Genomic DNA, 27,207 nt, shown 5'->3' with positions numbered 1-27,207 from the left:
TACATTATATTCAACATAATATATTGTAGTTTAATGTAGTACTGACTCTGAAAACTACTTTTTTTTTTCTCACAGGGTAATTTTTATTTTGTGTGAACTATCCACGATACATGTTGCATTTTTGTATTGTGATATATTGTGACAATATATTGTTACACCCCTAATATAGATAGATAAACATATATAGATACAGATAGATACAGATATATATGTGTGTGTATATGTCCCATTAATCCGTCCACTAGCCATCTGTAAACCTCTTCATGTCACTCTAGTACAAAGTACTTGGACATCGATTTTGCCAGATAAGAATTGGTATGTCTTTGCCCACACTGAATATATTGCTCTTTTTTTTGTGATTACCCTAATGTTTTGATAGGCATTGTCACAATTACTCACAGTTTTGCACGAATGGAAAGGAGAAATTTATTTTAAAGATTGATGTAGAAGTGAGGGTTTTCAAGACTTATTTTAAATGTTCTTAGTACCCCAGTGTTTCTTTAGAAATAACCTTACAGTATTATCACACCTATCTTAGTCCAGAGTCTATGTGATAACTTAATGACTGCCATAAGTTGGATTAGGGTTGAATTGCATGATTATAATACTGAATGCCTCACTATTAGATTAGCAGAGGTGGTTATAAAGAACTCTTCTCCACTTGTAATGCTGTCTGTCACGATGAAGGTCCTGGTAGGATTTCTTTCTCTAGGTTGGTTGGCTGTTTTTTGGAGCTGCAGCAATGCAGAGCAACAGGAATTCATGTTGCTCGCAGGCCCTCTGACCACCGGACAAACTTTGGGGTCTTCAGATGAAGACAATACGTTTAACTGCGGAGGTCCACTTCCACAACAATCCAGAGACTATTTTCTGTATCTTCAGAGCAGAGGGGTGACCCACTTTAAAGTTCCCCTTTCCTGGTCACACATCCTTCCCACAGGAGACTCCAACCAGCCACATGAGGACACTGTGACATGCTACAAGACACTAGTGCAGCAGCTGACTGAACTGGGCATCAAACCTCTGCTGGTTCTCCACCACTCTGCGGTACCAGAAGTCTTCAGAGCCAGATATGGAGGCTGGGAGAATCCACTACTGGTGCAGATGTTTGAGCAGTATGCAGGATTTGTGTTCAAAACATTTAGGGATCTTGTGGACACATTTGTCACGTTCAGTCACCTGCATGAGGTACATAATGAAGTGCAACTTGAAAATGCTCTCCAGTCCCATGCAAACGTTTACAATGTCTATCATCAAATGTCTAAAGGTAAGATTTGAGTTTATTAATTTGTTTAACATGTAGGCCTATTAAAAGTCCAATTTACACAACTCAATAAAACCACACTATTATGAAAGCTTGAAAAGTTACTTAGGGCAAGTTTTTTCCTCAAGTCTCCAATCAGGTTGTCACATTCATCTTGAATGTAGTTTTATACAAATTATTACTGATGATTTCTGTAAAACAATATAATATTTGTTATTTTTGTACGGTGCATACAAAAGTAGCATAGCATGCATATATAGCAAGTGCAAAATTGTTTTATAGTTTAATGTAGCTGAAAACCACTAAATAGCTCATTTTATGGTCCATTGTGACAGCTTACCCTGCAGCATGTGCATGGTCAGTGGAAATATGTTGGAAATGTTCAAAAGCTTTTTGTAGGCAAGACTTTCAAAATAAGCTTTATATTATTTTAATCATATTCACTGGAACAAAAGTGTAACAACTAACCTCTGTCTCCATATTACATAGTTCTTTCTAATAGTGCAATGATGGTCACTCATAGTGATGTGTTTTTTGTTTTTGTTTTTTAGCACTTCATTTGTCTCTTGGGATCAGAGCCAATGATGCTAACTTGATTTCTCAAGCGGGGTCAAAAATCATGGTAAAAGTTCAAGGCAGATTATCATATATATAGTTACATGTAATAGTTAATATCATGTAATTTATCACATACTTCTCTTATCTCACCATAAGGCATATGTGGATTTCCTCACTGTACACGTGCAGTACAACTGCAAATATCAGACAGCTCTTACCGAGGAATTGAGGAAGTTACAGGTATGTGATTTATATGGCTCTTGAAGGATTATATAATCATCTTAGCAATAGATCAGCCCAGTAAATAGCCATCAGATTTCATTAGACTTCATAACTCAACTGGTTTTTAATATTCAAATACCACTTAAATTGCCTGACGTGACAGAAAACATTTCAGGTCACCAAAATGACACTCTTGTTTCAGATTGGCAGTGGTCAAAAGTCCATTCTTATGTATCAGTTGACAGTCAAGGACTGTGATGGAAATGAAAATAATTTCCAGCCACTTACTACAATTCTTGGAGGTAAATGTTAGCTTATTTCTTTAAGTTATGTGTCCAAAGTCTAAAAATACCATGTGGTAACCTAGTATTATTTATTGATGTCAGTTTTTCAGAACAAAGATCTTCACATCATAGGCTGTGACATCACACAGCTTTTTGAGAAGCTAGATCAGGAAGAAACACTCAAAAGGTAAAGCTGAGACCAAAAAGGTACATATATGCAGTATATAATGACTATTTTTTTTAAGTGAAAATAAGAATGTTCTCATCCAGTTTGCAGGAGGAAAATACTAAAACTGTTGTCCATCAGAAATCAGCTTCTGCATTCTCATACCAGAAGGTCTGGGAGAAATTCAGAAGTCAAACCGAAGCTGAGCGCGATCAGTTCCTGAGTGGCTCATTCCAGGCTGATTTTGAATGGTCCGTCTCCAGTGAGAGTTTCAAAGTGGAGGGTGGATGGGCTGAACACGGAAAGGGTGAGACCATATGGGACCGTTTTAGCCAAGAGGGTCACGTCTTTGGCAACCAGACCACTGATTTGGCCTGTGATAGTTATCACAAGGTGGACTATGATGTGTATCTGCTTAGGGGCATGATGGCACCTAATTATCAGTTCTCAATTTCCTGGGCTCGCATTTTCCCCACTGGACGCAGAGAAAGTTTGGTTGAAAAGGGGGCTGCTTATTATGACAAGATGATTAACACCCTTCTACAATCAGGCATCAAGCCCACTGTTACCCTGCATCATTGGGACCTTCCTCAAACTCTGCAGGACTCAGGAGGCTGGATTAATGACTCTATTGTGGAAGCTTTCAAAGAATTTTCTGACTTTTGCTTCTCTCGTTATGGAGACAGAGTCAAAACATGGATCACATTCGGCAGCCCCTGGGTAGTGAGCAACCTGGGGTATGGAACAGGGCAACATCCCCCAAGTATGAATGACCCAATAATAGCCTCTTACAAGGTGTGTCTGTCAATCTGAGAAAGAACCATCTATTTCATGGTTTTAGAAAGTGTATATTGACAATGCTTTGCTTGTTTTCACAGGTGACGCATAACATTCTGAAATCTCATGCTGAAGCCTGGCATATTTATAATGATAAATACAGGAAACTGCATGGTGGAAAAGTGGGCATTGCTCTTCACTCTGATTGGGCAGAGCCGTTGTATCCCTCAAGTGATCAGGATATAGCAGCAGCTGAGCGTTATCTAAACTTCATGCTGGGCTGGTTTGCTCATCCCATATTTGTAGATGGAGACTATCCAGCCGTGCTAAAGGAACAAATTGAGAAAAAGAAAAATGTCTGTGGTAAAGAGCTGGCAAGACTCCCTGTCTTCACTGAGGCTGAGAAACAAAGAATCCGAGGCACAGCTGATTTCTTCGGACTTAACCACCACACTTCCCGACTGATTAGTGAGAGCTTGAATAGCTGTGATGCTGGACCAAATCATGTTGGGGACTTTCAGGCTCATATTGACCCCACATGGCCCTCCACAGCTTCTGACCAGATCCAGTCAGTTCCGTGGGGGCTTCGGCGGTTATTGAACTACATCTTTTTAGAGTACACATCCATAACAAAGGTGCCCATCTATATCACAGGAAATGGAATGCCAACTGATTATAATGGTGATGTGTTCAATGACACTCAGCGTGTCGACTATCTCAAAGCTTATATAAATGAAGCTATGAAAGGTCAGTATTTTGAGAGAACTGGTCAGTGTTTAAAATGAAGACCATGTTAGTCTTTTTAGAGATAACAAGTCAGTCTGTGTGAAATCAGAGGTTAGTGCATGGCCTAAAACCAAGGTCTGTAAGATATTTATTGAAGAAGAAGATTTTGATCTGGAAATAATGAATTCTTCAGGGGGCTGAAAATATGGAAATGTTTGAATCTGCAATAATTTTACCAACAACAAAGCAGCAAGCTATGAACAAACATGGGGGGATTTGTTCATAGCCTTTTCGGATTTGACACAGACTGACCTTAAAGCAATCCTCTACCAATTTAACAAAACCTTTGCCAAACCTTAACATCAGACTATATACAGTATTACAAGATCACTATCTAAAGCCCATTAACTACTTCTTTCTGTCTAAACAGTTGTGCATTTGGATGATGTTGTCGTCCAGAGGTTTACAGTCCAGTCTCTTATGGATGGTTTTGAGGGTCCTCAAGGCTACAGTCAACGATTTGGATTGCACTATGTGAACTTTGATGATCCTGACAGGCCAAGAACCCCCAAAGAATCAGCATATTACTATTCAAAGGTGATTGAGAGTAACGGATTTGCTGAGACTGCAGCAAGCCCTAAGATGCAAATCTATGGAACTAAAATTGAGAGCACAAGACTCCCTAGTCAGCCGCCATCTGAAGTTCCTTCAAAATCCAAGGTCATTTGGGGAAAGTTCTCCCCTCAGACCAAGTTTGAGAGACAGCTTTATCACTATGGAACATTTTCAGAGGGATTCCATTGGGGTGTCTCATCTTCAGCATACCAGGTTGAAGGTGGCTGGAATGCAGATGGAAAAGGACCAAGTGTTTGGGATAATTTTACTCAAACTGGTAATATCCCAAACAATGACAATGGTAATGTTGCATGTGACAGCTACAATAAAATAGACGAGGATCTACACATGTTGAGAGCCCTAAAAGTGAAGACTTATAGATTCTCCTTGTCATGGTCTCGAATTTTTCCCAGTGGTTATAAATCTTCTCTTAACCAGAAGGGGGTGGACTACTATAACAGGCTCATAGACCGTCTTATAGCAAACAATATCACACCCATGGTGACTCTCTACCATTGGGACCTGCCACAGGCTTTACAGAACATCAACGGTTGGGACAACCCTGAATTGATTAACATATTCAATGAATATTGTGACTTCTGTTATGCGACATTTGGAAACAGGGTGAAGTTTTGGATCACATTTAATGAACCCCAGACAATTGCATGGTCGGGATATGGACTAGGTCAGATTCCACCTAACGTGAGGCAACCCGGAGATGCTCCATACAGGGTTGCACACAACCTCCTAAAAGCTCATGCACAAGCGTATCATACCTATGATGAGAAATACAGGGCATCTCAAGGAGGTCTGGTATCAATTAGTCTAAATGCTGAATGGGCAGAACCCCAAGATGTCAACATTCCTCGAGAGGTGGTGGCAGCTGATCGAGCCCTTCAGTTCCAACTAGGCTGGTTTGCACATCCTATATATAAAAATGGTGACTACCCTGACGCCATGAAGTGGCAGGTTGGCAACAAGAGTGAACTTCAAGGCTTGACAGAATCCCGCTTGCCTTCTTTCTCTGACAAAGACAAAGCCTTTATCCAAGGAACAGCTGATGTATTATGCATTAACACATACACAACCAAAGTCGTGCGCCATGTGACCAGCAGACTTAATATTGTGTCTTATGAGACTGATCAGGATGTTGAGAAGGACAATGCAGATGGCTCTGAAAATACAGCTGTTGATGAGCAGAAGGCGGTTGCTTGGGGACTCAGGAGACTTCTTAACTGGTTAAAGGAAGAGTATGGAGACCCTGAGATTTATGTAACGGAAAATGGTGTGGCTACAGGCACTGCCATCACGGTTGATGATACTGATCGAATATTCTTCCTGAAGACCTATGTTGATGAGGCTCTTAAAGGTATGTTAACAATGGTTATCTTTCTCTAACAGTGCATACATATGTATTTTTTTGCATGTAAAGTAATCTACTTACAAAACTTTTGAAATGTATTCTAAATTTTGAACCAAATACATATGGGAAAATAAAATGAATGTAAAAAAAAAATATATTGTAAGAATATTTTATATTCTATTTATATTCTAACTTTATTGTATATTTTTTGTTCTTATAAAAAATATTTGTTATTAGAAGTATAAATGGAATAACTGTACAAAAGTATGAATTATGTGCTTGCTTTGTGCAAACATCATGCTTGTTCTAAGGCGAGGTGGTATGAAAAGCCCTTACCTGGGCATATTTTATGCAAATTACTAGATGTGTGAACACACTCTCACATTTAGAATAATCCAGATTCAGCAACATATTAACGAACGAGGGTAAAAACAAAGTTATGTGCATTTGTACCTGTTAATCCTGTGGGAATTTTGCATAAACATTTTCTGCGCTCATAAATATACAAATTGTACAAAATTAATAATGAATGAGGCTTAATGTTTGTAATAGTGATAAATTGTTAATTTGACGCACATTTACATGTATTCACTTTTTAGCGCACAACTTGGATGGAGTACGCATTAAGGGTTACATTGCTAGCTCTCTAATGGACTCCTTTGAGTGGCTGAATGGCTACACTGTTGGGTATGGACTTCACCATGTGAACTTTAAACTTTCAAATCGGCCGAGAACTCCAAAACGCTCAGCTCACCTCTACTTTGATATAATGAGAAATAATGGCTTTCCACTGCCAGTGGAGGAAGAAATGTTATATGGACATTTCCCAGAGGGATTTATATGGAGCACAGCAACAGCTGCATATCAGGTACAATTCAACATTTTTTTTTACATTTTTAAATTCATTACATTTGTATTTTTTTTTATCATATTTTATCAAATGAGGACATTTTTGTTTCATCTTATGCTCTAACACCACAGATAGAGGGTGCCTGGAGAGCAGATGGAAAGGGTCTCAGCATTTGGGACATGTTTGCACACACTGCTTTAAAGATATCGCTGGATGAAAATGGTGACATTGCCTGTGACAGCTACAACAAGATCACTGAGGATATCAATAATCTCAAAACACTGAGGGTCAACCACTACCGGTTTTCTATTTCATGGCCCAGAATTATGCCGGATGGAACAAACAGGAAAATTAATGAAGCTGGACTTAACTACTATCATAGACTAGTAGATGCTCTATTGGCAGCCAATATCAAGCCACAGGTAGACTGTTTTGAAATTATTTGCATGCAAGAAATTGCCTTGGTAACCTAAAAGAATTGAACTCGTTTCTGACAGTCTTATAATCATTTTGATCTAGGTGACTTTGTACCACTGGGATCTCCCACAAGCACTCCAGGATGTTGGTGGCTGGGAGAATGACACTATTGTCGACAGGTTCAGAGACTATGCTGATGTTGTATTTAACAGTCTGGGGGACAAAGTAAAGTTCTGGATCACTATAAATGAACCCTACAATGTTGCAATGGTCGGCCATGGCTATGGAAGTGCAGCACCAGGTATCGTTCGCTTTAAGAACTACACTTTTACTCTTTGCACTATATGACTTATCTTATCAGTTTCAGTGTTAACAGTTAATATGCAACATAAGCTTCTTGATGATCTATTTGTGTCCAGGTATAAGTTTCAGACCGGGCACTGCACCATATATTGTGGCACACAACCTCATCAAGGCTCATGCTGAGGCCTGGCATCTGTATAATGACAAGTATCGTGCAAAACATGGTGGCATTATTGGCATCACCATAAACTCTGACTGGGCTGAACCAAGAAACCCATACAAACAGGAAGATGTGGATGCTGCCGTGCGTGTAATTCAGGTACAGATTTGTAGTTCGACCACATAAACATGTCTGTAGCCATGTGCATTAAATAAACAATAGGCCATTTCTCTTCTCGAAACAGTTCCAGATTGGTTGGTTTGCTCATCCAGTGTTCAATGGAGATTACAGTGATTTAATGAAAGACATAATTCGAGAGAGAAGTTTAGCAGCTGGCCGGCCTCAGTCGAGGTAAGATGTTATCTTGTTTGTGAGTAATTTGAAGCTTTGCATTTAAAAGATTATGTGTTTATAAATGCTTTTACATTTGCATTCAACAGGCTTCCAGAATTTACCCCTGCGGAAGTAGCGAGGATTAAGGGAACTCATGATTATTTTGGATTCAACCACTACACCACTGTCTTAGCCTATAACATGGACTACAAAAACCTCCAGCACTATGATGCAGACAGGTAGCCTTTTAGTTTTAATCCACATTGTCAAACTCTTTCAGGGCCAATTTGTTTAAAACAATCAATCAAAGCAGCTTTACAGAAAATCATGATGTTAATGTTTATAATATCTTAATATCTTCATGCCTTACAGTCACATTTAGCAAAGTAGAGCTGGGCGATACAAGTAATCGAATTTTGTAACGATACAAGCAATCACACTGTTGAGATTTCCTATATACGTATAGCAGTGGTTCTCAATGTGGGGTTCTCAACAAACTTCTAAGGGAGCCTCAAGATGACTAAAAATTATTCAAAATAAGCAAAAACAAGCATGAAAATGATCTAAAACAAGGTGACACATGTACTTCTTATTATTTGGGTTTTTTTATAATCTTTCTTGTTATCCCAAACTTTAAAATATTTCATCGGGTAGAAATTGTGAGTGGGGGTGGGGGGCTTTTAAGTAAAAAAGGTGGAGATCCACTGCTATATAATATATATCAACTAACATGAGTACACTGTATGTATGCAAATAAAGTTGGACATACTTATACATCCAACAAGTTGAGAGAGATAATATAGTTACATTGTGCAATGAAATGAAAATATGTATTTGTCATCTATTCCAGGGGAGCAGGAACTGAAACGGATCGTACATGGCTGGATTCTGGATCCTTCTGGTTGAAAGTAACTCCTGTGGGATTTCGAAAAATTCTGAATTTTATTAAGGAGGAATATGGAAACCCTACAATTTACATTACAGAGAATGGCGTATCAGAACGAGGACCAGTGAATCTGAACGACATCCACCGTATCCACTATTATGATAACTATATCAATCAGGCCCTGAAAGGTAGAGATTTACACAGGACAGTATTAAACAATAGATTTATGTGGTGCTTTTCCATGCATTTTTAATATTATTGTTTGTTTTCATTTCATTCTTTAGCATATTTGCTGGATGGCGTGGACATCCGTGGCTACTCTGCTTGGACACTAATGGACAATCTAGAATGGGCGACGGGTTTTGATGATAAATTTGGCTTTTTCTATGTAAATCGATCAGATCCCACTTTACCACGTATTCCTAAGAAATCTGTCTGGAACTATGCTACAATAATCAACTGCAATGGCTTCATAAGTCCAGGAGAAAGTCCCCATGAATGCCAGGTCCATGAACCTGAAGGTGAGGTCCCAGGTACTATCCATCTGTCTGTCTGTCTCTCTGTCTGTTTATCTATTAACTGAGTCTTTTCTTGTTTACAGAGACTATTCCTCCTGGTGGGGAACTGTCAGTCAGTTTCTTGGGTATAGAAGTGTCAGGTCCTAATGCTGAACTGGCTCTCAATGTCCTCTTCAGTCTCACCATTATTGCCGCAGTCGCTGTTGTCCTCTTGGTTTTCGGACTTGTCAAGGCATCCAAGAAACAAAAACGTCCAGTAGAGGAACACATTGACCTTGTAAAAGAAAATAAGTTCTGAACATAATATCTGCTATACCAATTATCTTAATATATATATACTTTTTTATTTGGTTAAATTTACATTTTGTGTAAAGATAATTATGTAAAAATTAAAAAAAATATCGATTAACTTTATTTAATGCAAACTGCAAATCTGAGTCAATTATATCCTTTACTTTACATTGAATATATCACAATTGTGACACAAGTGACTGTATTTTGAAGTATATGTATTATTACATGTCTTTATTGGATTGCATTAAAAAGTTGTCACTGCACATGCATGCTGATTTTACAGAAGAAGTCAAAGGAATAAACTAATTCAGTTGTTGTATAAGTATATATTTTGTACCATACATATCACAGTGTAAACAACAATGCACTTATGCCCATTGAGCATTTACTGCTGCTATCAGAGGAAAATACATTACAGACCATTAATGATCCTGAAGTGTAATTTCACATGATAAGCATATGCACAGAGATGCACAAAATCTTAAACATAACAGAGGGGGAATTTGTTTAACTGGCTGCCAGAACAAAATACTGCCATATAATAATAAAGATTTGAACTGCAATAACTTAAAGTAAACTCACACACTTGCTCTTTATCTCAGCAACAATAATTGATTGTCAATTATTACCCTGATTACTTTTTGTCTACTGATATGCATACTTTTAGTGACCCCTGTGGAGAGTTTTATGAAAGCCTTGCAAACACACACACACACCAAGATAACATGTATAATCAAAAGGAGAAAGCAAACAGATTTGATATCTTTGCTTAGTCAGATAACGCAGCATAATTGCTGACTCATATGATCAATGCAGTTTGAAGACAAAGTTCACTGATTCAACTGATTTATTTTCCTATTGCTGTGACTGGTTAAATTTATCAACATTATGCCCATGTACAGAGAGTGTGTTTAGAGGGAGGTCTGATTTTCAGGATTTTATTTTTATTTATTTTTTTCAAATACCACATTTACAGATATAGACAGAACTAATCAGCCACATAAACTCAGTGTTAGAAACGTCAATGATGCACATTTTGCTGTTCACTATATCCTGAGATAATACATAATAATAATAAAAAATAAATAAAATAAAAACAGATACATGAACACTTCACAGGCATTTATATTCTTGTTGTTTTTTGTTGTTGTTATATTAAGTTTTGTGGGCAATACAGCATGCAGAATTGTTTTTCTCAAAGTAGGCAGGGCTCCTCAAAAAAAAAAAAATAATAATAATTGGATAAGAAATGGATGATAATTGCAATGATACAAACAAAACAACACAAATTTCAGATCAAATACTGTGTGAACCATTCATCTTTAGACTGTCCAACAGCGACACCAGTGGATCGAGGGAGGCAGTGTCTCGTTTTCCTGTGATGTGCTGATCTGTGGTCATGGCATCATATCACTGCATTATATATGGCATATTCTATACCGAAAATCTTTATATTTTTATTAAATGTAAACATGTATAATTTGTATAATTTATTAGAGCTCAACATATTAATATTAATAAATCAAATAATCTTCTCTGGATCTCTGTAAACAAGATTATGCATATCTGTTTATGCATTTTTTTATCATTAAATTCTAATATAGCCATTATCATCATTATTTAATTTTGTACACAAACCAAGGCAGTCAATTGCCTAATATCAAGAAGGTTTTTTTTTTTTTTTTTTTTTTTCTCTAATTTGTTCTTACAAATTAGTGCCAGGCTAAAAATAAAGCATAGGCTGACAGATGAAAGCATGTTGTGAGTTTCTGAAGTAACTGAACTACAGAATCGTGAAATGCCGTATCAGGTCTCTGTTAGACAGACGTTTGTGGATCGTTTTATTTAGGTTTCAAAATAACTTTATGTACTTTTCAATAGTAGATATCTCTGTTCCTCTTCTCTTCCTCTCACTAATACTGTTTTATGTTCATGAATAAACACTTTACCTGGTCGCGAAAGCCCTTAAATTGTTTTCTTTACTTGAAACATTTAAATTAATTTGAAATGGCCCCGGTAAGTTTTGTTCATTTGTTTTTTTTTTGTTTTTTTTTTATTTTTTATTTATTTTGTTTTTTTACTGCTTTTGTTTTGTAGCTGTATTTATAATCTCAGGTATGCTTTATATTGTATTGTTATTGCTGATTTTGCTCAATCTTTACTGTAGTATATGAGAATATGCTTAACTGTTTAATGCCTTGTATGTTTGTAATTATTTTCATTTAATAATAAAAAAAATAAATAAAAAAAAAACTTTACCTGGTCGCTAGTATCTGTTGTCCACTAGGTGGCGATGTAACACAACTGTCTCACTTCACAAACTTTATCCATTATCTGAGAATCATGTTTGGAGAGAAAGGTACTGCTAATATAGGCTACATTAGTAGTAATATACATAACTATTAATACACATAAATTATATAGTTAAGAAATATTATACTTAATCACTTAATAGAAAAATAGCCTATTGATAATAAATTAATTTTAGTCAGGAACACTCCAAAATTCAAATCACAAAAAGATGGCAGCTTATGTTAAATACAGGGGATTCGCCACATGATACCAGTGGAAAACCGTGACAGAAGAGTATGAACGGCTACTAGAAACCAACAGCACAGAGACTCGCTGATCTCCAGTGATTTAATTCCTGTCAGTGCAAACAGGCCTTTAGATATGACAAATCACAATTGCGACACGAAAGTGGCATCGCAGGACCCTAATCTGTCCTTGCTTTTATTAGTCTTGTTCAAATGACTTTTTGAATATTCTGAATTGTGCTTTTAACTCCCCGCCCAGGAGGTCGTGAATCACGACTCGTGATTGGTCTCTCCAGAGCAACTTCTTTTGGAGGGAAAGATCACGTCAATTAACCACAGGTGGATGATTTGCTGTAAGTGAGCTCCTAATCACCAAATCAACCCATTAAACATGCATGCCAATACTGCATTCCACTCAGGGGCCGTTCAGATGACACCGTTTTCAACTAAAAACAATTTGGCCGTTAATTTACATGACAAATGCAAATCTTTGAAAACTTGTTTTAAAGCGCAAGTTTTTAAAAACTGAACGAACAAACAGTGACATCATGTGCATGTGTATTATGTTCAGTCTATAGGCGTGTGTTTCTTTACAAAAAATGTTTTTTTTTCATGTAAAGATGTTTTTAAAACAATACCGTTCTCACGGATCTGCGAAAACGATAAAAAATAAAATTAAAGCTGCAAGCAGCATTTATCGGGGTTCAAGCAGTTAAGGCCTTTAAGGCATTTAAGCACAAAAGCATCAAAAGTTATTAAGATTTATTTAGCAAGCATGTAACCACTGACATAATAGATGGAAAAGACCATTTACAGCCAATACAGGCAATTTGCCATGGGATATATATGGTTTTAAAGCTTTTTAACAGTTATAGCGCCACCTATGGTCCGATCTCCATAAAATTGTTTACTGTGACCTCAAATTGAACCCATACACATGTGTACTGAGTTTGGTGAAGATATCTCATTTACTTCTTGAGTTATAGCCATTTGAGTAAAATAGGCTCCTCCCACAACGATTTGCCACATTCTAGAATTATTTAATATGATTCTAGCATGATTTACTATCATATACCATGTTCCAGAATGATTTATTAGGATTCTAGCATGATTTACCTTGATACACCTCATTTCAGTATTATTTACTATGATTTACAATGTTTCTAGCATGATTAACCACATTACTAGCAATTATGTGAAGTGTCAGTGCAAATGAGGTGATGAACACTGACAAAATATTATTGTGTTATAATAGTTAGTTATATACGTGATTTTTAGTGTGTGTCCAAGTATGAATGCAAAAGCACATGTAAAAGCTCCAAAACTCTGGAATAGCCTTCCTGATACTGTTCGTTGCTCAGACTCGCTCTCCCAGTTTAAAACTAGATTAAAGTCGCATCTCTTCAGCCAGGCATTCATATAATATTTTTAATCTTACAGTTCAAATTACAATCCGGCCTCTAGTTAATAAACGGCAGAGGAGAACTGGCCCCCGACTGAGCCTGGGTTCTCCCAAGGTTTTTTTTTTCTCCATTGGGTCACCTGATGGAGTTTTAGGACACTATTAGGTCACTTGATGGAGTTTTTCGGTTCCTTGCCACTGTTGCCTTTGGCTTGCTCAGTTGGGGATATTCTGGGGATATCTAATTTGATTTTATCAATAAATTCCACTAGAAACAAACCTTGTTGTATTATTTTAATTTAATACTGTAAAGCTGCTTTGATACAATCTGTATTGTGAAAAGCGCTATACAAATATACTTGACTTGACTTGACTTGACTTAAAATATTTCATTATTGAGTAGAATGGCCAGCAGAGGGCACTAGAAGACCACTTATTGGCTCACTTTCACTTTAAACCAGTTTTCTGCACTAAAGCAAACCAGTTTTTCCATGTTAACTCAATGCATGCTTACACACACACACACAGACACACACACACACACACACACACACACACACACACACACATACACACACAGTTTAGTTAACCATGATTTACCATGATATACCACGTTCTAGTATTATTTACCAGGAGATAAACGACAATCTAGTATTATTTACTTTGATTTACCATGTTTCTAGCCTGATTTATCACATTACTAGCAATTATTTGAAGTGTCAGTGCAAATAAAGTGATTAACACTGACAAAATATGATTGTGTTATAAAAGTTATTGCTATATAAGTGATTTTTTTAGTGTGTATTCAAGTATGAATGCAAGCACATGTTGAAATATTTCATTAATAAGTAGAATGGCCAGCAGAGGGCAGTAGAAGACCACTTATTGGCTCACTTTCACTTTAAACCAGTTTTCTGCACTAAAGCAAACCAGTTTATCCATGTTAACTCAATGCATGCTTACACACACACACACACACACACACACACACACACACACACACACACACACACACACACACAGACACACACACACAGCATAGTTAACCATGATTTACCATGATTTACCACATTACTAGCAATTATTTGAAGTGTCAGTGCAAATAAAGTGATTAACACTGACAAAATATGATTGTGTTATAATAGTTATTGCTATATAAGTGATTTTTAGTGTGTATTCAAGTATAAATGCAAGCACATGTGGAAAAATTTAATTAATAAGTAGAATGGCCAGCAGAGGGCAGTAGAAGACCACTTATTGGCTCACTTTCACTTTAAACCTCATGATTTTGACCAGTTTTCTGCACTAAAGCAAACCAGTGTTTCCATGTTAACTCAATAATGCATACTTGCTACATATGCTACACACAATAATGCTACACACACACACACACACACACACACACACACACACACACACAAATGTTTTAGTGATATTGGTGTCACATTCACCTTCATCACATTCACTATCTGTCGTCATCACCTGCACCTGCTCCTCATCACCCTCCTCATCATCACCTGCTCCTCATCATCATAACCGTCACCTGTTGTCCTTGTCTTGATCTGTGTATTTAAGTTCCCCTCTCATCCATTATCATTGTCGGTTATTGTTTGTGCACTAGCACTCTGTTATGTTTGTTTTCATGTTGGAAAATAAAACCTTTGTTATATTTGTACCACACACACACACACACACACACACACACACACACACACACACACACACACACACACACCATCATTTATCATGATTTACCATGGCTGATACCAATACCAATATGAGAAAATGACTATTTTAAACAGCGGGGGGCAGTAAAATACCACTTATTGGCTTAACATGCCATTAATTCATATCATTTTCACCTTTTTAACTGTTATAGAGGCAAATTTTGTCCGATCTGTCTGAAAATTTTCATGCTTGTTCAGGGTGATATTTCACACGTTCTGACTTGTTTTTAAGAAGGTCTGAGCATTGATTAAAGAGATATAGGCTTTCGGGGACACTTGGTAAAGGCCAGATTTTGAAGTGAACCTATTATAGCTATCCAAATGAAGTAGTTCAACTTTTTCTGACAATTATTGATCTAGTGAGTCCAGAGAATTGTATTGCACTAGTTTTGAACATTATGATATGAAAATTATATGATCAGAGATGGAAAAGACCATTTACAGCCAATACAGGCAGTTTACCATAGGAAATATATGATTTTAAAGCTTTTTAACAGTTATAGCGCCACCTATCGTCCGATCTCCATAGAATTTTTCATGCTTGTTAATGATGTTATGTCACATATGCTGACCACTTTTTGTGAAGTTCTGAGTTTTTATTTAGGATTTATAGGCTTTTTAATGTATTTTGACACGCCCATTTTATAAATGACCCTATTAGAGCCATCCAAATGCAAAAGTTCAACTTTTTTTTGATAGTTTTTGATCTAGAGAGTCCAGAGAATTGTCCTAGACTGGTCTGGTTCCGATCGGGCGAAAAACCTAGGACTAGTTCGCAAAAGTAGGTTTTTAACATGTTTGCGAATATTTAATGAACGGTTTGATTGACAGCAATGGTTCTTGAGGCAAAGTTGTTCAGGATGAGGAGATCTATCAAATGATATGCATATTGTGTGGATATTTGTAACACCACGTGATTACAGAGCCATAAAACTCGTTAGCGCCAACTAGTGGCCGATTTCTTTCAAAATTCTTACAGACCTCTAGGGCCTTGAGTCGAACATGCCCATCGAGTTTCGTTCCGATCGGCCTCCGTTAACCTTGTCTAATAGGTGCTCAAATTTCATTGGCCGATGGCGGCCATGTTTTTTGAGATACGCCAATGTCCTCATACACATACATGGCACCTTGGACCAAGACACTGCATACCAATTTTCAAGTCAATCGGACTAACGGTCAGGTGGTTATAGCCTGTTTTATGTTTTTTTCATGTTATAGCGCCACCATGTGGCCAATCGCCGCGGTTTTTTTACTGTGACCTCAGATTGACCTCTTACACATGTGTACCAAGTTTGGTGAAGATACCTCATTTACTTCTGGAGTTATAGCCATTTTAGTAAAATAGGCCCTGCCCACGACGTACGTTTTGGCGCCCCTTAGCGTCCGTGAATCGAAATTTCAACTTTTTTTCGATAGTTTTTGATATTCAGACTCAAGAGAACATTTCTGCACTGGATTGGTTCCGATCGGGCGAAAAACCTAGGACTAGTTCGCAAAAGTAGGTTTTTGACAAAATTCAAAATGGCGGAAAATCTATCATGGCGGAAATGAAATCGGAGATATACGTTTTGTTCGTCAGGCGTCCAGCTTTCCAATGATATAAGACACTTGAGTCTACGACATACGGTCTAGTAGTTATGAGCAGTTTTGCGCTTTTGGTTGCTATAGCGCCACCTATGGGCCAATCGGGGTCATACTTTTATAGGTTCTCCCCAAATTGAGGACTACCATTTGGCCAAGTTTCAAGGTTCCAGCTCTTACGGTTTGGTCTGCACGATGCGTTTAAGGGGAAAATAATAATAATAATAATAATAATTAAAGCTGCAAGCAGCATTTATCGGGGTTCAAGCAATTAAGGCCTTTAAGACCTTAAAGCACAAAAGCATAAAAAGTTAGTAAGTTTTATTTAGCAAGCATGTAACCACTGACATCATAGATGGAAAAGATCATGTTCTAGCATGATTTATCATGATATACCACATTCTAAAATGATTTACCATAGTTCATCATGATTTATCATGGTTTACCATGATTTACCCTGTTCTAGCATAGTTTACCATGATTTACCATGTTCTAGCATGATATACCACGTTCTAGCATGATATACCACGTTCTGGAATGATTTACTAGGATTCTTACATTATTTACCTTGATACACCACATTCTACTATTATTTACTATGACTTACCATGTTTCTAGCGTGATTTACCATGATTTACCACATTACTAGCAATCATGTGAAGTGTCAGTGCAAATGAAGTGATAAACACTGACAAAATATGATTGTGTTATAATAGTTATTGTTATACAAGTGATTTTTTTTTAGTGTCTACTCTAAATATGAATGAATCCAAAAGCACATGTGAAAAGACTTCATTAATAAGTAGAATGGCCAGCAGAAGCCAGTAGAAGACCACTTATTGGCTCACTTTCACTTTAAACTTCATGATTTGCACCAGTTTTCTGCACTAAATCAAACCAGTCTTTCCATGTTAACTCAATAATGCATGCTTACACACACACACACACACACACACACAAATATGTTTTTTGGATATGTTATTGAGAAAATATATTTAATTGTATAAAAATAGGCATTTCTTTGTGATCTAATAATATAAAACTATGTTACCAGTATAGGGCTGTAAAGATTCCTCGATTATAGTCAAGTACTCGATTTAAAAAAATCCTTGATTGCAATTTACCCCTCGAGTAATTGGCAAAATACTGAAAGTGGTGCATTCCACAGACGAGAATCCAACAACCGCAGAATTACAGTTTTCTAGGACAACGCGATATTTAAACAGGGCTCCAGACTAACTTTTTTTACTAGGAGCGCTGTAGCCCCTGACTGAAAATTTTAGGAGCACAAGCAGAAAATTTAGGGGCACACCTTAAATCAACTTGCAATGCAATTATTCAAATTTCCCCCAAAATAACTACTGACAAATTATTTATTTATTATTTAATAATAAATAGACTTAATGTACAGATATTACAATGTGCAGTTTTATTTTAAGTTCACAGGCACCAGACTAACATCTGAGGGCAGCGGCACCGCAGACACTGAGTTTTACAAAAAAATATCTGGTAGCACTGGGGCTGACAATAAAGCACTAAGCTTAGTTTAGGGTGTAGATGAAATTAACTTTAATTATTATCATTCATAATGTCTTAATATTAATTAAAAAGCAAACCGAGTGAAATAAATTATATTAGGGAGTGAAAATAGCCAATAAGCATCCTACTGTTTACAATGGTAATTTATTTATTTTATTATTTTTAAATATGTGTATAAATAAGAGTTTAAATAAGACCATTTTTGAAGGATGAACAAAAAAAATGTGTTGGTCATCACATTAAAAATAACATTTATATATGATAGTTTTGAAGTGCTGGAAAAAGAGGTAGCCTAACAGTTAGTACTTGTTAGCGTTTGACTATTTCTGTCACATTATGGTTACAGTTACTACATTAAATCCATGGTGAATGTCGCTGATTTGTGGTCTGAAAGCCCAGTGTTTCTCCTGGTTTCCACATCAGCGCTGTTTGATCTGATATCTGATTATGTTATTAATTCTGAAGCATAAAGGAGTAAGTTAGCGCATTTTCGTTCCGCTTTCATTTTGTTTGGATTCGCTGCTCGGCAACGTTGTGGTCGCGCCAGCGCGACCTAAATAAATATTTGGTCGCACCGGCAGGAAAAATGGTCGCAAAATGCGACCAATTGGTCGCAGTCTGGAGCCCACCATTTACAGTCATAATATAGCATAGTGCCATTGTGAAATCACAAAGGCTGTGATTCAGTTAAATAAATATATCCTCTGTTTTTTGTTTGTTTGTTTTTTTCACAGTGAAGACGCTTCAATTACATGAGTGCAGATTAGCCTACATGTTAAAATTACCTCAGCTCCGTCCACAGTAAACGCTGCTCCAAGCAAACTCAGTCTCTGCAGTGCTGTTTGTTTAGGTTTCCAATAACGTGCAAATATGGGAACGCAAGTCGGACGCAGTTTGTGTTTCACAGTTGCACTGTTATCATTTGTGGAGCACATCTGGGTTTCTCAAACTGCTGTTCATCGCGATTTCAAAATAAAAGTTTAAACATTGCGATTTCAAAATATAAGTTTAAACTCTTGCTCTGAGTTTGCATGTTTTGATGTGCACATGTTCTCGTTCAAGAAATTACAGTGACTGTAGCATTTCTATCGTACAGAAGTGGCCAAATATTAAAGGTTAAGTTGACATTTGAATTAATTGTTTGGACAATATTAAACAAGGATTTGATAATGCCAGGCTTAGTGTAACAACAACCAGGCCGCTGGCGCCCTCTGCAGGCATTTGTTATTTATGTACATAAGTTATGTTTATATTAGTTTATATTATTTATTTTACATGGGTATATTTTAAGTGTTCTTCAGTAAAACCAATATAATTACTTACTTTGATACTTTACTTGAACCAATTATTGTGGCTTGTTATTATATATTTGTATTTTAAGTAATTTTAAAGGCTGTTGTTAACTTGAATCTATTTTTTACCACAATTTTTTTTATCCGATTACTTGAATAGAATACTCGATTACTAAAATAATCGATAGCTACAGTCCAGTTATAATAAAAAAGATTGCTGTTTAAAGCATTTGTTTGTTTCCCAATACTGAAAGCTAATGAAAACGTAATGTGTAATCCTACTGCTCCCTCAAGTGGACAAAAGTGGTATTATAGCTTGCATTTTACAATTGAAGTGTTTGAATGAATGAGTGAATGAATGGGAATTTGGTTTTTCACTTATATCTCGGTAACCAGAACGCGAAAAATTCTGAAACTCAGAGCATAGATAGTGCTCGAGGAGCCCTGTTGAATGACACCATCACTTTGTTTTTGGGCGATTAGGGCCGGGAATTATGGCTGTTCAAAGCTAGCCAACGACGGGCCCTTTCCAACGAGCTCTCACACAAGGTTCGGGGTGGTCTGGGTCAGGAGTTACGGCTGTTCAAAGTCGGGGGTCCCGCCGACTAGCGTTCCCCGGGGGTTGCGCTCCCGAGGCCCGCGACGACACGTTTCGATCAAGAGCCTGCAGAGGACCTTACCATCAAAATTTGAGCGCGCAACGACTTTCCGTTTTCGAGTTATGAGTGAATTTGTATTCGGGGGCGTGGCTTAAATGCCCGTTTTACTTTCGTTTTCCATTTCCATATCTCAGTGACACAATTGTCAATCACAATTGTGACACAATACTCCAATAGATGAGTTTTGACAAAATGTCATTGTAAATGTTAAAATAATGATTTTATAAAGTCTAAATATGAATTACATAACATTATTAGGCAGCAGTCTGATTAAATGACAGCAGGGGGCAGTGAAATACCACTTATTGGCTTAATATGACGTTATATCATTTTCACCTTTTTAACTGTTATAGAGGCAAATTTTGTCTGATCTGTCTGAAATTTTTCATGCTTATTAAGAGTAATTTCATGTTCTGACTTGTTTTTAAGAATATAGCATTCATTTAAAAGATATAGGCTTTTGGGACACTTGGTCAAGGCAATTTACCATAGGAAATATATGGTTTTCAAAGCTTTTTAACAGTTATAGCGCCACCTATAGTCCGATCTTCATGACATTTTGCACGCTTGTTAATGATGTTATGTTACATATGCTCACCAATTATTGTGAAGTTCTGAGTTTTCGTTTAGGATTTATAGGCATTTGAGTGTTTTTTTGTCCCTCCCCTTTCCTAAATGACCCTGTTACAGCCAGGCAAATGCAAAAGTTCAACTTTTTTTCGATAATTATTGATCTAGAGAGTCCAGAGAATTGTCCTAGACTGGTCTGGTTCCGATTGGGCGAAAAACCAGGGACTAGTTCGCAAAAGTAGGTTTTTAACATGTTCGCGAATATTTAATGAACGGTTTGATTGACAGCAATGGTTCTAGAGGCAAAGTTGTTCAGCATGAGGAGATCTATGAAATGATATGCATTTTCTGATGAAATTTGTAACACCGCGTGATTACAGAGCCTTAAAACTCGTTAGCGCCAACTAGTGTCCGATTTCTTTCAAAATTCTTACAGACCTCTATGGCCTTGAGCCAAACATGCCTACTGAGTTTCGTTCCGATCGGACTCCATTAACCTTGTCTAATGGGTGGTCAAACTTCATTGGCCGATGGCGGCCATGTTTTTTGAGATACGCCAATGCCCTCATAGACATACATGGCAGCTTGGACAAAGACACTGCATACCAAATTTCAAGTCATTCGGACAAACAGTCCGGTGTTTATATATTTCTTTCATGTTATAGCGCCACCATGTGGCCAATCGACGCGATTTTTTTAGTGTGACCCCAGACTGACCTCCTACACATGTGTATCTAGATTGGTGAAGGCAGCTAATTTACTTCTCGAGTTATAGCCAATTTAGTAAAACAGGCTCCTCCCACAACGTTAATTTTGCGTCTGCTAGCAACCGTGAATGGAAATTTCCACTTTTTTTTCGATAATTATTAATAATCAGACTGTAAAGAACATTTCTGCACTTGTTTGGTTCCGATCGGGCGAAAAACCACAGACTACTTTGCAAAAGTAGGTTTTTGACAAAATTCAAAATGGCGGAAAAATTTGCATACCGGAAATGAAATCGGAGATATACGTTTTGCCCGTCTTGAGCCAAGGATTACAGTGATATAAGACACTTGAGTCTACGACAAACCGTCTAGGAGTAATTAGCGATTTCGTACTTTTGCTTACTATAGCGCCACCTATTGGCCAATCGGGGTCATAATTTGATAACCTCTCCTCGATTTTTGTACTACCATCTGGCAAAGTTTCAAGTCTCCAGCACTTACGGTTTGGGCTGCACGATGCGTTTTACAGGAGAATAATAATAATAAAAATCAGGACAATTACAATAGGGTTTCAGCACTTCGTGCTTGAACCCCTAATAATAAAAATCAGTACAATTACAATAGGGTTTCAGCACTTCGTGCTTGAACCCCTAAAAATAAAAAAACCGCTGTCTCATGCATGCCAGGCCAGTAGTTGGCGACGCTTGACGTTATCGTTTTCAAAAACACGTTGAAACCCGTTTTCAAACGTTTACATTTTCAGGCCCCCACTGTAAGTTAATTATTTTATTTTTTATTTTTTTACAACATAAAACGTCTCTACAGCCTGACAGCTATCACTGAAATAGGCGTCCTGGGAAATCCCACCTGTCTCTGTGACGGCTCTAAACTCTGGAAACGCAAGAATCTGATGGCAGGTCACCTTTATTTATCTGATGGAATTTACAGGTATTGTCTTCCTGCTCATTTTGAATGCTTGGGATTTGCTGAAGTTTTTGACTTTTTGGAGAGAGTGGTCGGTCTTCGTGTCTAAGTTTGGCGGTAGTTGTCAAAATAGCTCAAATGGCATAAAAACAGTTAAGCTTTTAAATTCTCTCATTGCATAGCAGTGGTTCACAGCCTCGGTCCCTGGGACCTATTGCTCTGCAATCTTCCTTATCACTCAGTTCATGGAGCTTATTCCTAACGAGCTGATGATCTGAATCTTTAATTGTTTGGTCCACTCTTCTGGATAAGAAATACTACTTAAAGGTAGGGTAGGCAATTTCGGAGAGGCTAGCAATAGCAAGTTAGCTTTGAAAGCGTGAGATCCCGCCCTCCCTTCAGAGCGTCTCCAAAGCCACATATCCTTCAAAACACATGAACGCACACAGCCAGAGCAGATTCTACAAAGCGTCGATCAAAAATACAGTAACAACAAAAATATTGTTAAAAACTGTTTTTAAATTTAAACATACTTAATTTATTTTATTCCTGTGATGCAAAGCTGAATTTTCAGCTTAATTTCTCCAATCTTCAGTCACATGATCCTTCAGAAATCATTCTAATATGATCATTTGGTGTTCAAGAATCATTTATTATTATGATCAATGTTGAAAACAGTTGTCCTGCTTAATATTTTTGTGGAAACCGTGACGCTTTTTTTTTGGCGGGATTCCTTGATGAATAGAAAGTTCAAAAGAATAGCATTTATTTTAAATGGACATCTTTTTTTGATGTCTCGTAACATTATAATTGCCTTTAGAGTCCTTGCTAAATAAAAGTATTAATTTCTTTTCTTTTTTTTCTTCTTTTTTTAATGTGGTCTTTGGCGTGTAACCTTTGTAGCGCTTTATTTTTTGTTGTGCTCTCCCCCTAAAAGCAGCGCCCGAGCTGGGAGTGTGATACAACAGAGACTCGCTCATTCCCTGTGAGTACGAAGTCTAATCTTAGACAATCGAAATCAGATCTCGTCGAGCGTCATCAGCGAGTCCCCACGGACGGCACTGTCAGCCTTCGGTGACGTTTTTGCAGCCCTGCGCTGTGCAACATAAGAGTTAGTGGATTTGTCTGGGGCATTATTAGCAAGGGCCCAGGTGGCAGTAATGTTGCCTGGGATGCTTTGACGTCAGATAAACCCCTGCTCCGTAAATGACCCCCTAGGACACCTTCTGTCCACAGAAACTAAAAGACAACATGCCCAATGATTTCTGCGGAATTGCAACAATATAGTGCAGTGCGGTGAATGTTTATCCTCTTTCTTTAAGCCACAAGAAAGATGAAACACTTGCTCTGTTGCTTAATCAAATGCTTGCTGCGTATAACTGCACCTTGGTGTCACATTTTCTGAGAAATTGTGATTGCAAAGTGCTCTAAACCAATAATACTCCCAGGAAAGAGAATCGCTCTCCTCTTGTATAAAGAGTGCAGATTGCGTTCCCCTGTACTGCCTGTTTAATGGGTCTGTTCCCACTTGACATGCATAAGCACACATTTTTCAGTAAAGTGAAATCACATGCTATAAAAATATCAAATAAACAGCCATCATATTCACTGTACTTCTGAGCAGTTCTGCATGTTTTTCTGGGCTTTTTCTCTTCGCATTATAATGGCTCTAGATTGGATGCATTTTTCCCAAATTTCAGGGGAATATTTATAAACAAAGTGGATAACCAAACCCTATGGACGTCTCAGCTGTGGCATGTTTTCCCTCTATTTGCAGTTTTGGATGTCTGGCATACTCCCTTTTCCTGGAAACAGCCTGAAATCTTCCCTTTTGTAATGCGAGATCATGAAAACATTATTGTAAAGGAATGGAGCGGGGTGGGACGTGGAATCTGCAGTCCAAACTCGAGGGGCGAATATTTTCACTTCAATAATCTGAACATGATACTAGAAGAATGTTTCCAGCTGAAAGGGTTGCTCGGGCAAAATGCAGCCTTCAAAGTAAGGCTTTTTTTTTCTGCAAAAAAAAAAAAAAGGACCTGTTTCCTTGACATTTGCTGACATTTGCAATAATTTATTAAGAGAGCGATGTCAACATGTTTTACCTAAGGAGGTCTATACCTGAAAAGAGCCGTACAAACTTTCGAATTGTGTTATTTTAGCATTATTTATTATAGTATTTATTAATATTTTCTTGGTTTAGCTTTTGTTTTTATATTTCCAGTTTTCATTTATTTTAGTTTAAGCTTTAATAATTTTGTTGCACTACTGTATTAGAATGATTTCTGAAGGATCATGTGACACTGAAGACTGGAGTAATGATGCTGAAAATTCAGCTTTGCCATCAAAGGAATAAATTATATTCTAAAATAGATTAAAATAGAAAATGGTTCTTTTAAATTCTAATAATATTTCACTATATTGCTAATTTTACTGAATTTTTGATTAAATAAATGAAGCCTTGGTGAGCATAAGGAGAAGTCTTTCTAAAAAAAAAATGAAACTTTTCACTGGTATGCACTTTTTTCATTTTTGTTAGTTATTTCTAAGTAGTTTTAATTTATTTCAGTTGTAGTTTTAGTAATTTTAGAATTTATTCATTTCAGTTAGTGGCCAAGGCAATGTTTCTATTTCTATTTATTTTTAATTACATTTTTGTAAGTTTACATTGTTTTTTCATCTATTTATGTTTTATAGCTTTATTTCATTTACCAAAAACAATTTGTAATAGTTTTCCTTTTAGTTAACCATAACACTGTGGCAAAATGAGCTTTTTGGCCGCAGAATGATGCAGCTAACCAGCCAAATCTAGACTCCTTGGTTTTCCCGTAGTCATCCAGATACAGTACAGCTTTAGTTTGGGTGCCTCTCATGCCAGAACACCTTCTTTAGGCTTTTTATGTCAAATTGCTGCATATCATGAAGAAGAATAACCCATATAATTAAGTGGAAAAAAGTTTCTTGGCTTCATCTTGATGCTTTTTGAATGGTGCTCTCGAAAAGCACTAAATTAGCGTTCATCATCGCCCACGTTCTTTTTCTCCAAGTTCACCGACTCTCATATAACTGCCTGAATTATGCATGCATTCTGATTACCACATCCACCGCAGAATCAGTGTCTCTGCTAGGCATTCATGTATTCCTCAGACGCTCACTTCTACAGATATCTTGAAAGGGCAGGCGCACTCCACCATTCAAGGCTGTGACGATACAGTTATTCAAACATTCCTTCGGCTCACTGTGATGAGGTTGATTCACAATCCCATTTCTTTCATGAATAAACCATACCTTCAAAGCTTCCCTCGTGGCAACCTACGCATGGCCATAAAGTAGAATTGTGGATAATGTCAACCTAAAAGTGCGATTATCACGTCTTAAGTAAAAATAGCCATGTTCCATCATTTTATGGTAAAATGCAACTGTATGTATACAAGAATATTTCTTATCTGCAAAATGTACCCAAAATTTGTGCAGCTTGGACATTCCACATAATATCTTTTTGTGTGTAATGCTAAAAAAAAAAAAGCAACTCTTAGAAACAACTCTTAGAGAAAAAAGGTTCAGTGGGGTTTTATTGAGAATCTATGGAAGCTTGTTTCCACCACAGTATAAAAAATAAAAAAGGTAACTGCAACTTTTTATCTTACAATTCTGACTTTTTTTTCGTACAATTGCGTTATATAAAGTCACAATTGCGAGTTATAAAGTCAGAATTGTGATATATAGTCGCAATTGCGAGAAATAAACTCACGATTGCGACTTTGTCACGCATTCTGACTTTATATCTCACAATTCTGAGAAATAAAGTCTGAATTGTGAGATTTAAAAAAAAGTTAAAAAAAAATCTCACAATCAAATTTAAAGAATCCTATATGCCAAAAAGGTTATATACAAGGAGAAAAGTCTTAAATAATACTTTCATTTTAACAGGTTATTTCAGTTCTTTCTAGCAATAAAGTATGTTTACAAGCTGTTTAATACGGTGGCTGAGAGAGCTCAACGCGCTGCAACTGAAGAAAACACATGCAAATAGAAAAACACCTGCAAATTAAGAAAACATCTTCATCAGTTTCATGTTCATCTTCATCAGTTCATCTTCATCAGTTTCAAAAAATTAAATAATAATAAAAGTAGACAGCTGTAAGCACGTCCCAGCCGGGTCCGTCACTTATTGGGTTCCCCGGAAACATTTCCGTTGTGTTCTGTCCTATTTGCAGCGCGTTTCTGTATTTGTTTGTGTTGTGAACTTTTGCAGCGCATTTCTGCATTTGCTTGTGTTGTGAGTATTTGGAGCACACATGTGTTGTGAAGCTGATTAAGATGTTTTCTTAATTTGCGGGTGTTTTTTCTATTTGCATGTGTTTTCTTCAGTTGCAGCGCGTTGAGCTCTCTCGGCCACCGTAGTTTAAAAATGTATTAAACCAAAATTAATTAATTAAAACGAAATCCATAAAATGATCCCATAATGGGAACCCATGAAGGTTCTGTATATGAAGCACCTGATAGAGTCTACATAGAACCTTTTCTTTTAAG

The 27,207-nt window shown here is 37.0% G+C and overlaps 1 protein-coding gene across 1 annotated transcript; it reads left to right on the top strand.

Annotated features, from left to right (window-relative positions):
* Positions 1-681: 681 nt before the first annotated feature.
* On the top strand, positions 682-10,026 carry LOC311088880 (lactase/phlorizin hydrolase-like; the record flags this gene model as incomplete). Its single annotated transcript, XM_084123257.1, has 17 exons — positions 682-1,267; positions 1,816-1,886; positions 1,979-2,062; positions 2,247-2,346; positions 2,431-2,515; positions 2,599-3,289; positions 3,373-4,018; positions 4,428-5,981; positions 6,575-6,843; positions 6,957-7,247; positions 7,345-7,543; positions 7,662-7,864; positions 7,950-8,056; positions 8,146-8,277; positions 8,889-9,112; positions 9,209-9,457; positions 9,526-10,026. 17 exons carry the CDS (start codon positions 682-684, stop codon positions 9,738-9,740), a joined length of 5,706 nt encoding a protein of 1,901 aa, XP_083979383.1. The 3' UTR covers positions 9,741-10,026.
* Positions 10,027-27,207: the final 17,181 nt, after the last annotated feature.

This window comes from Abramis brama (genome assembly GCF_963993115.1).
Source record: "Abramis brama genome assembly, chromosome: 8".
Lineage (NCBI taxonomy): Eukaryota > Metazoa > Chordata > Actinopteri > Cypriniformes > Leuciscidae > Abramis > Abramis brama.
The sequence above is the reverse complement of the archived record's forward strand: the minus strand, read 5'-3'. Positions and strand labels throughout refer to the sequence as shown.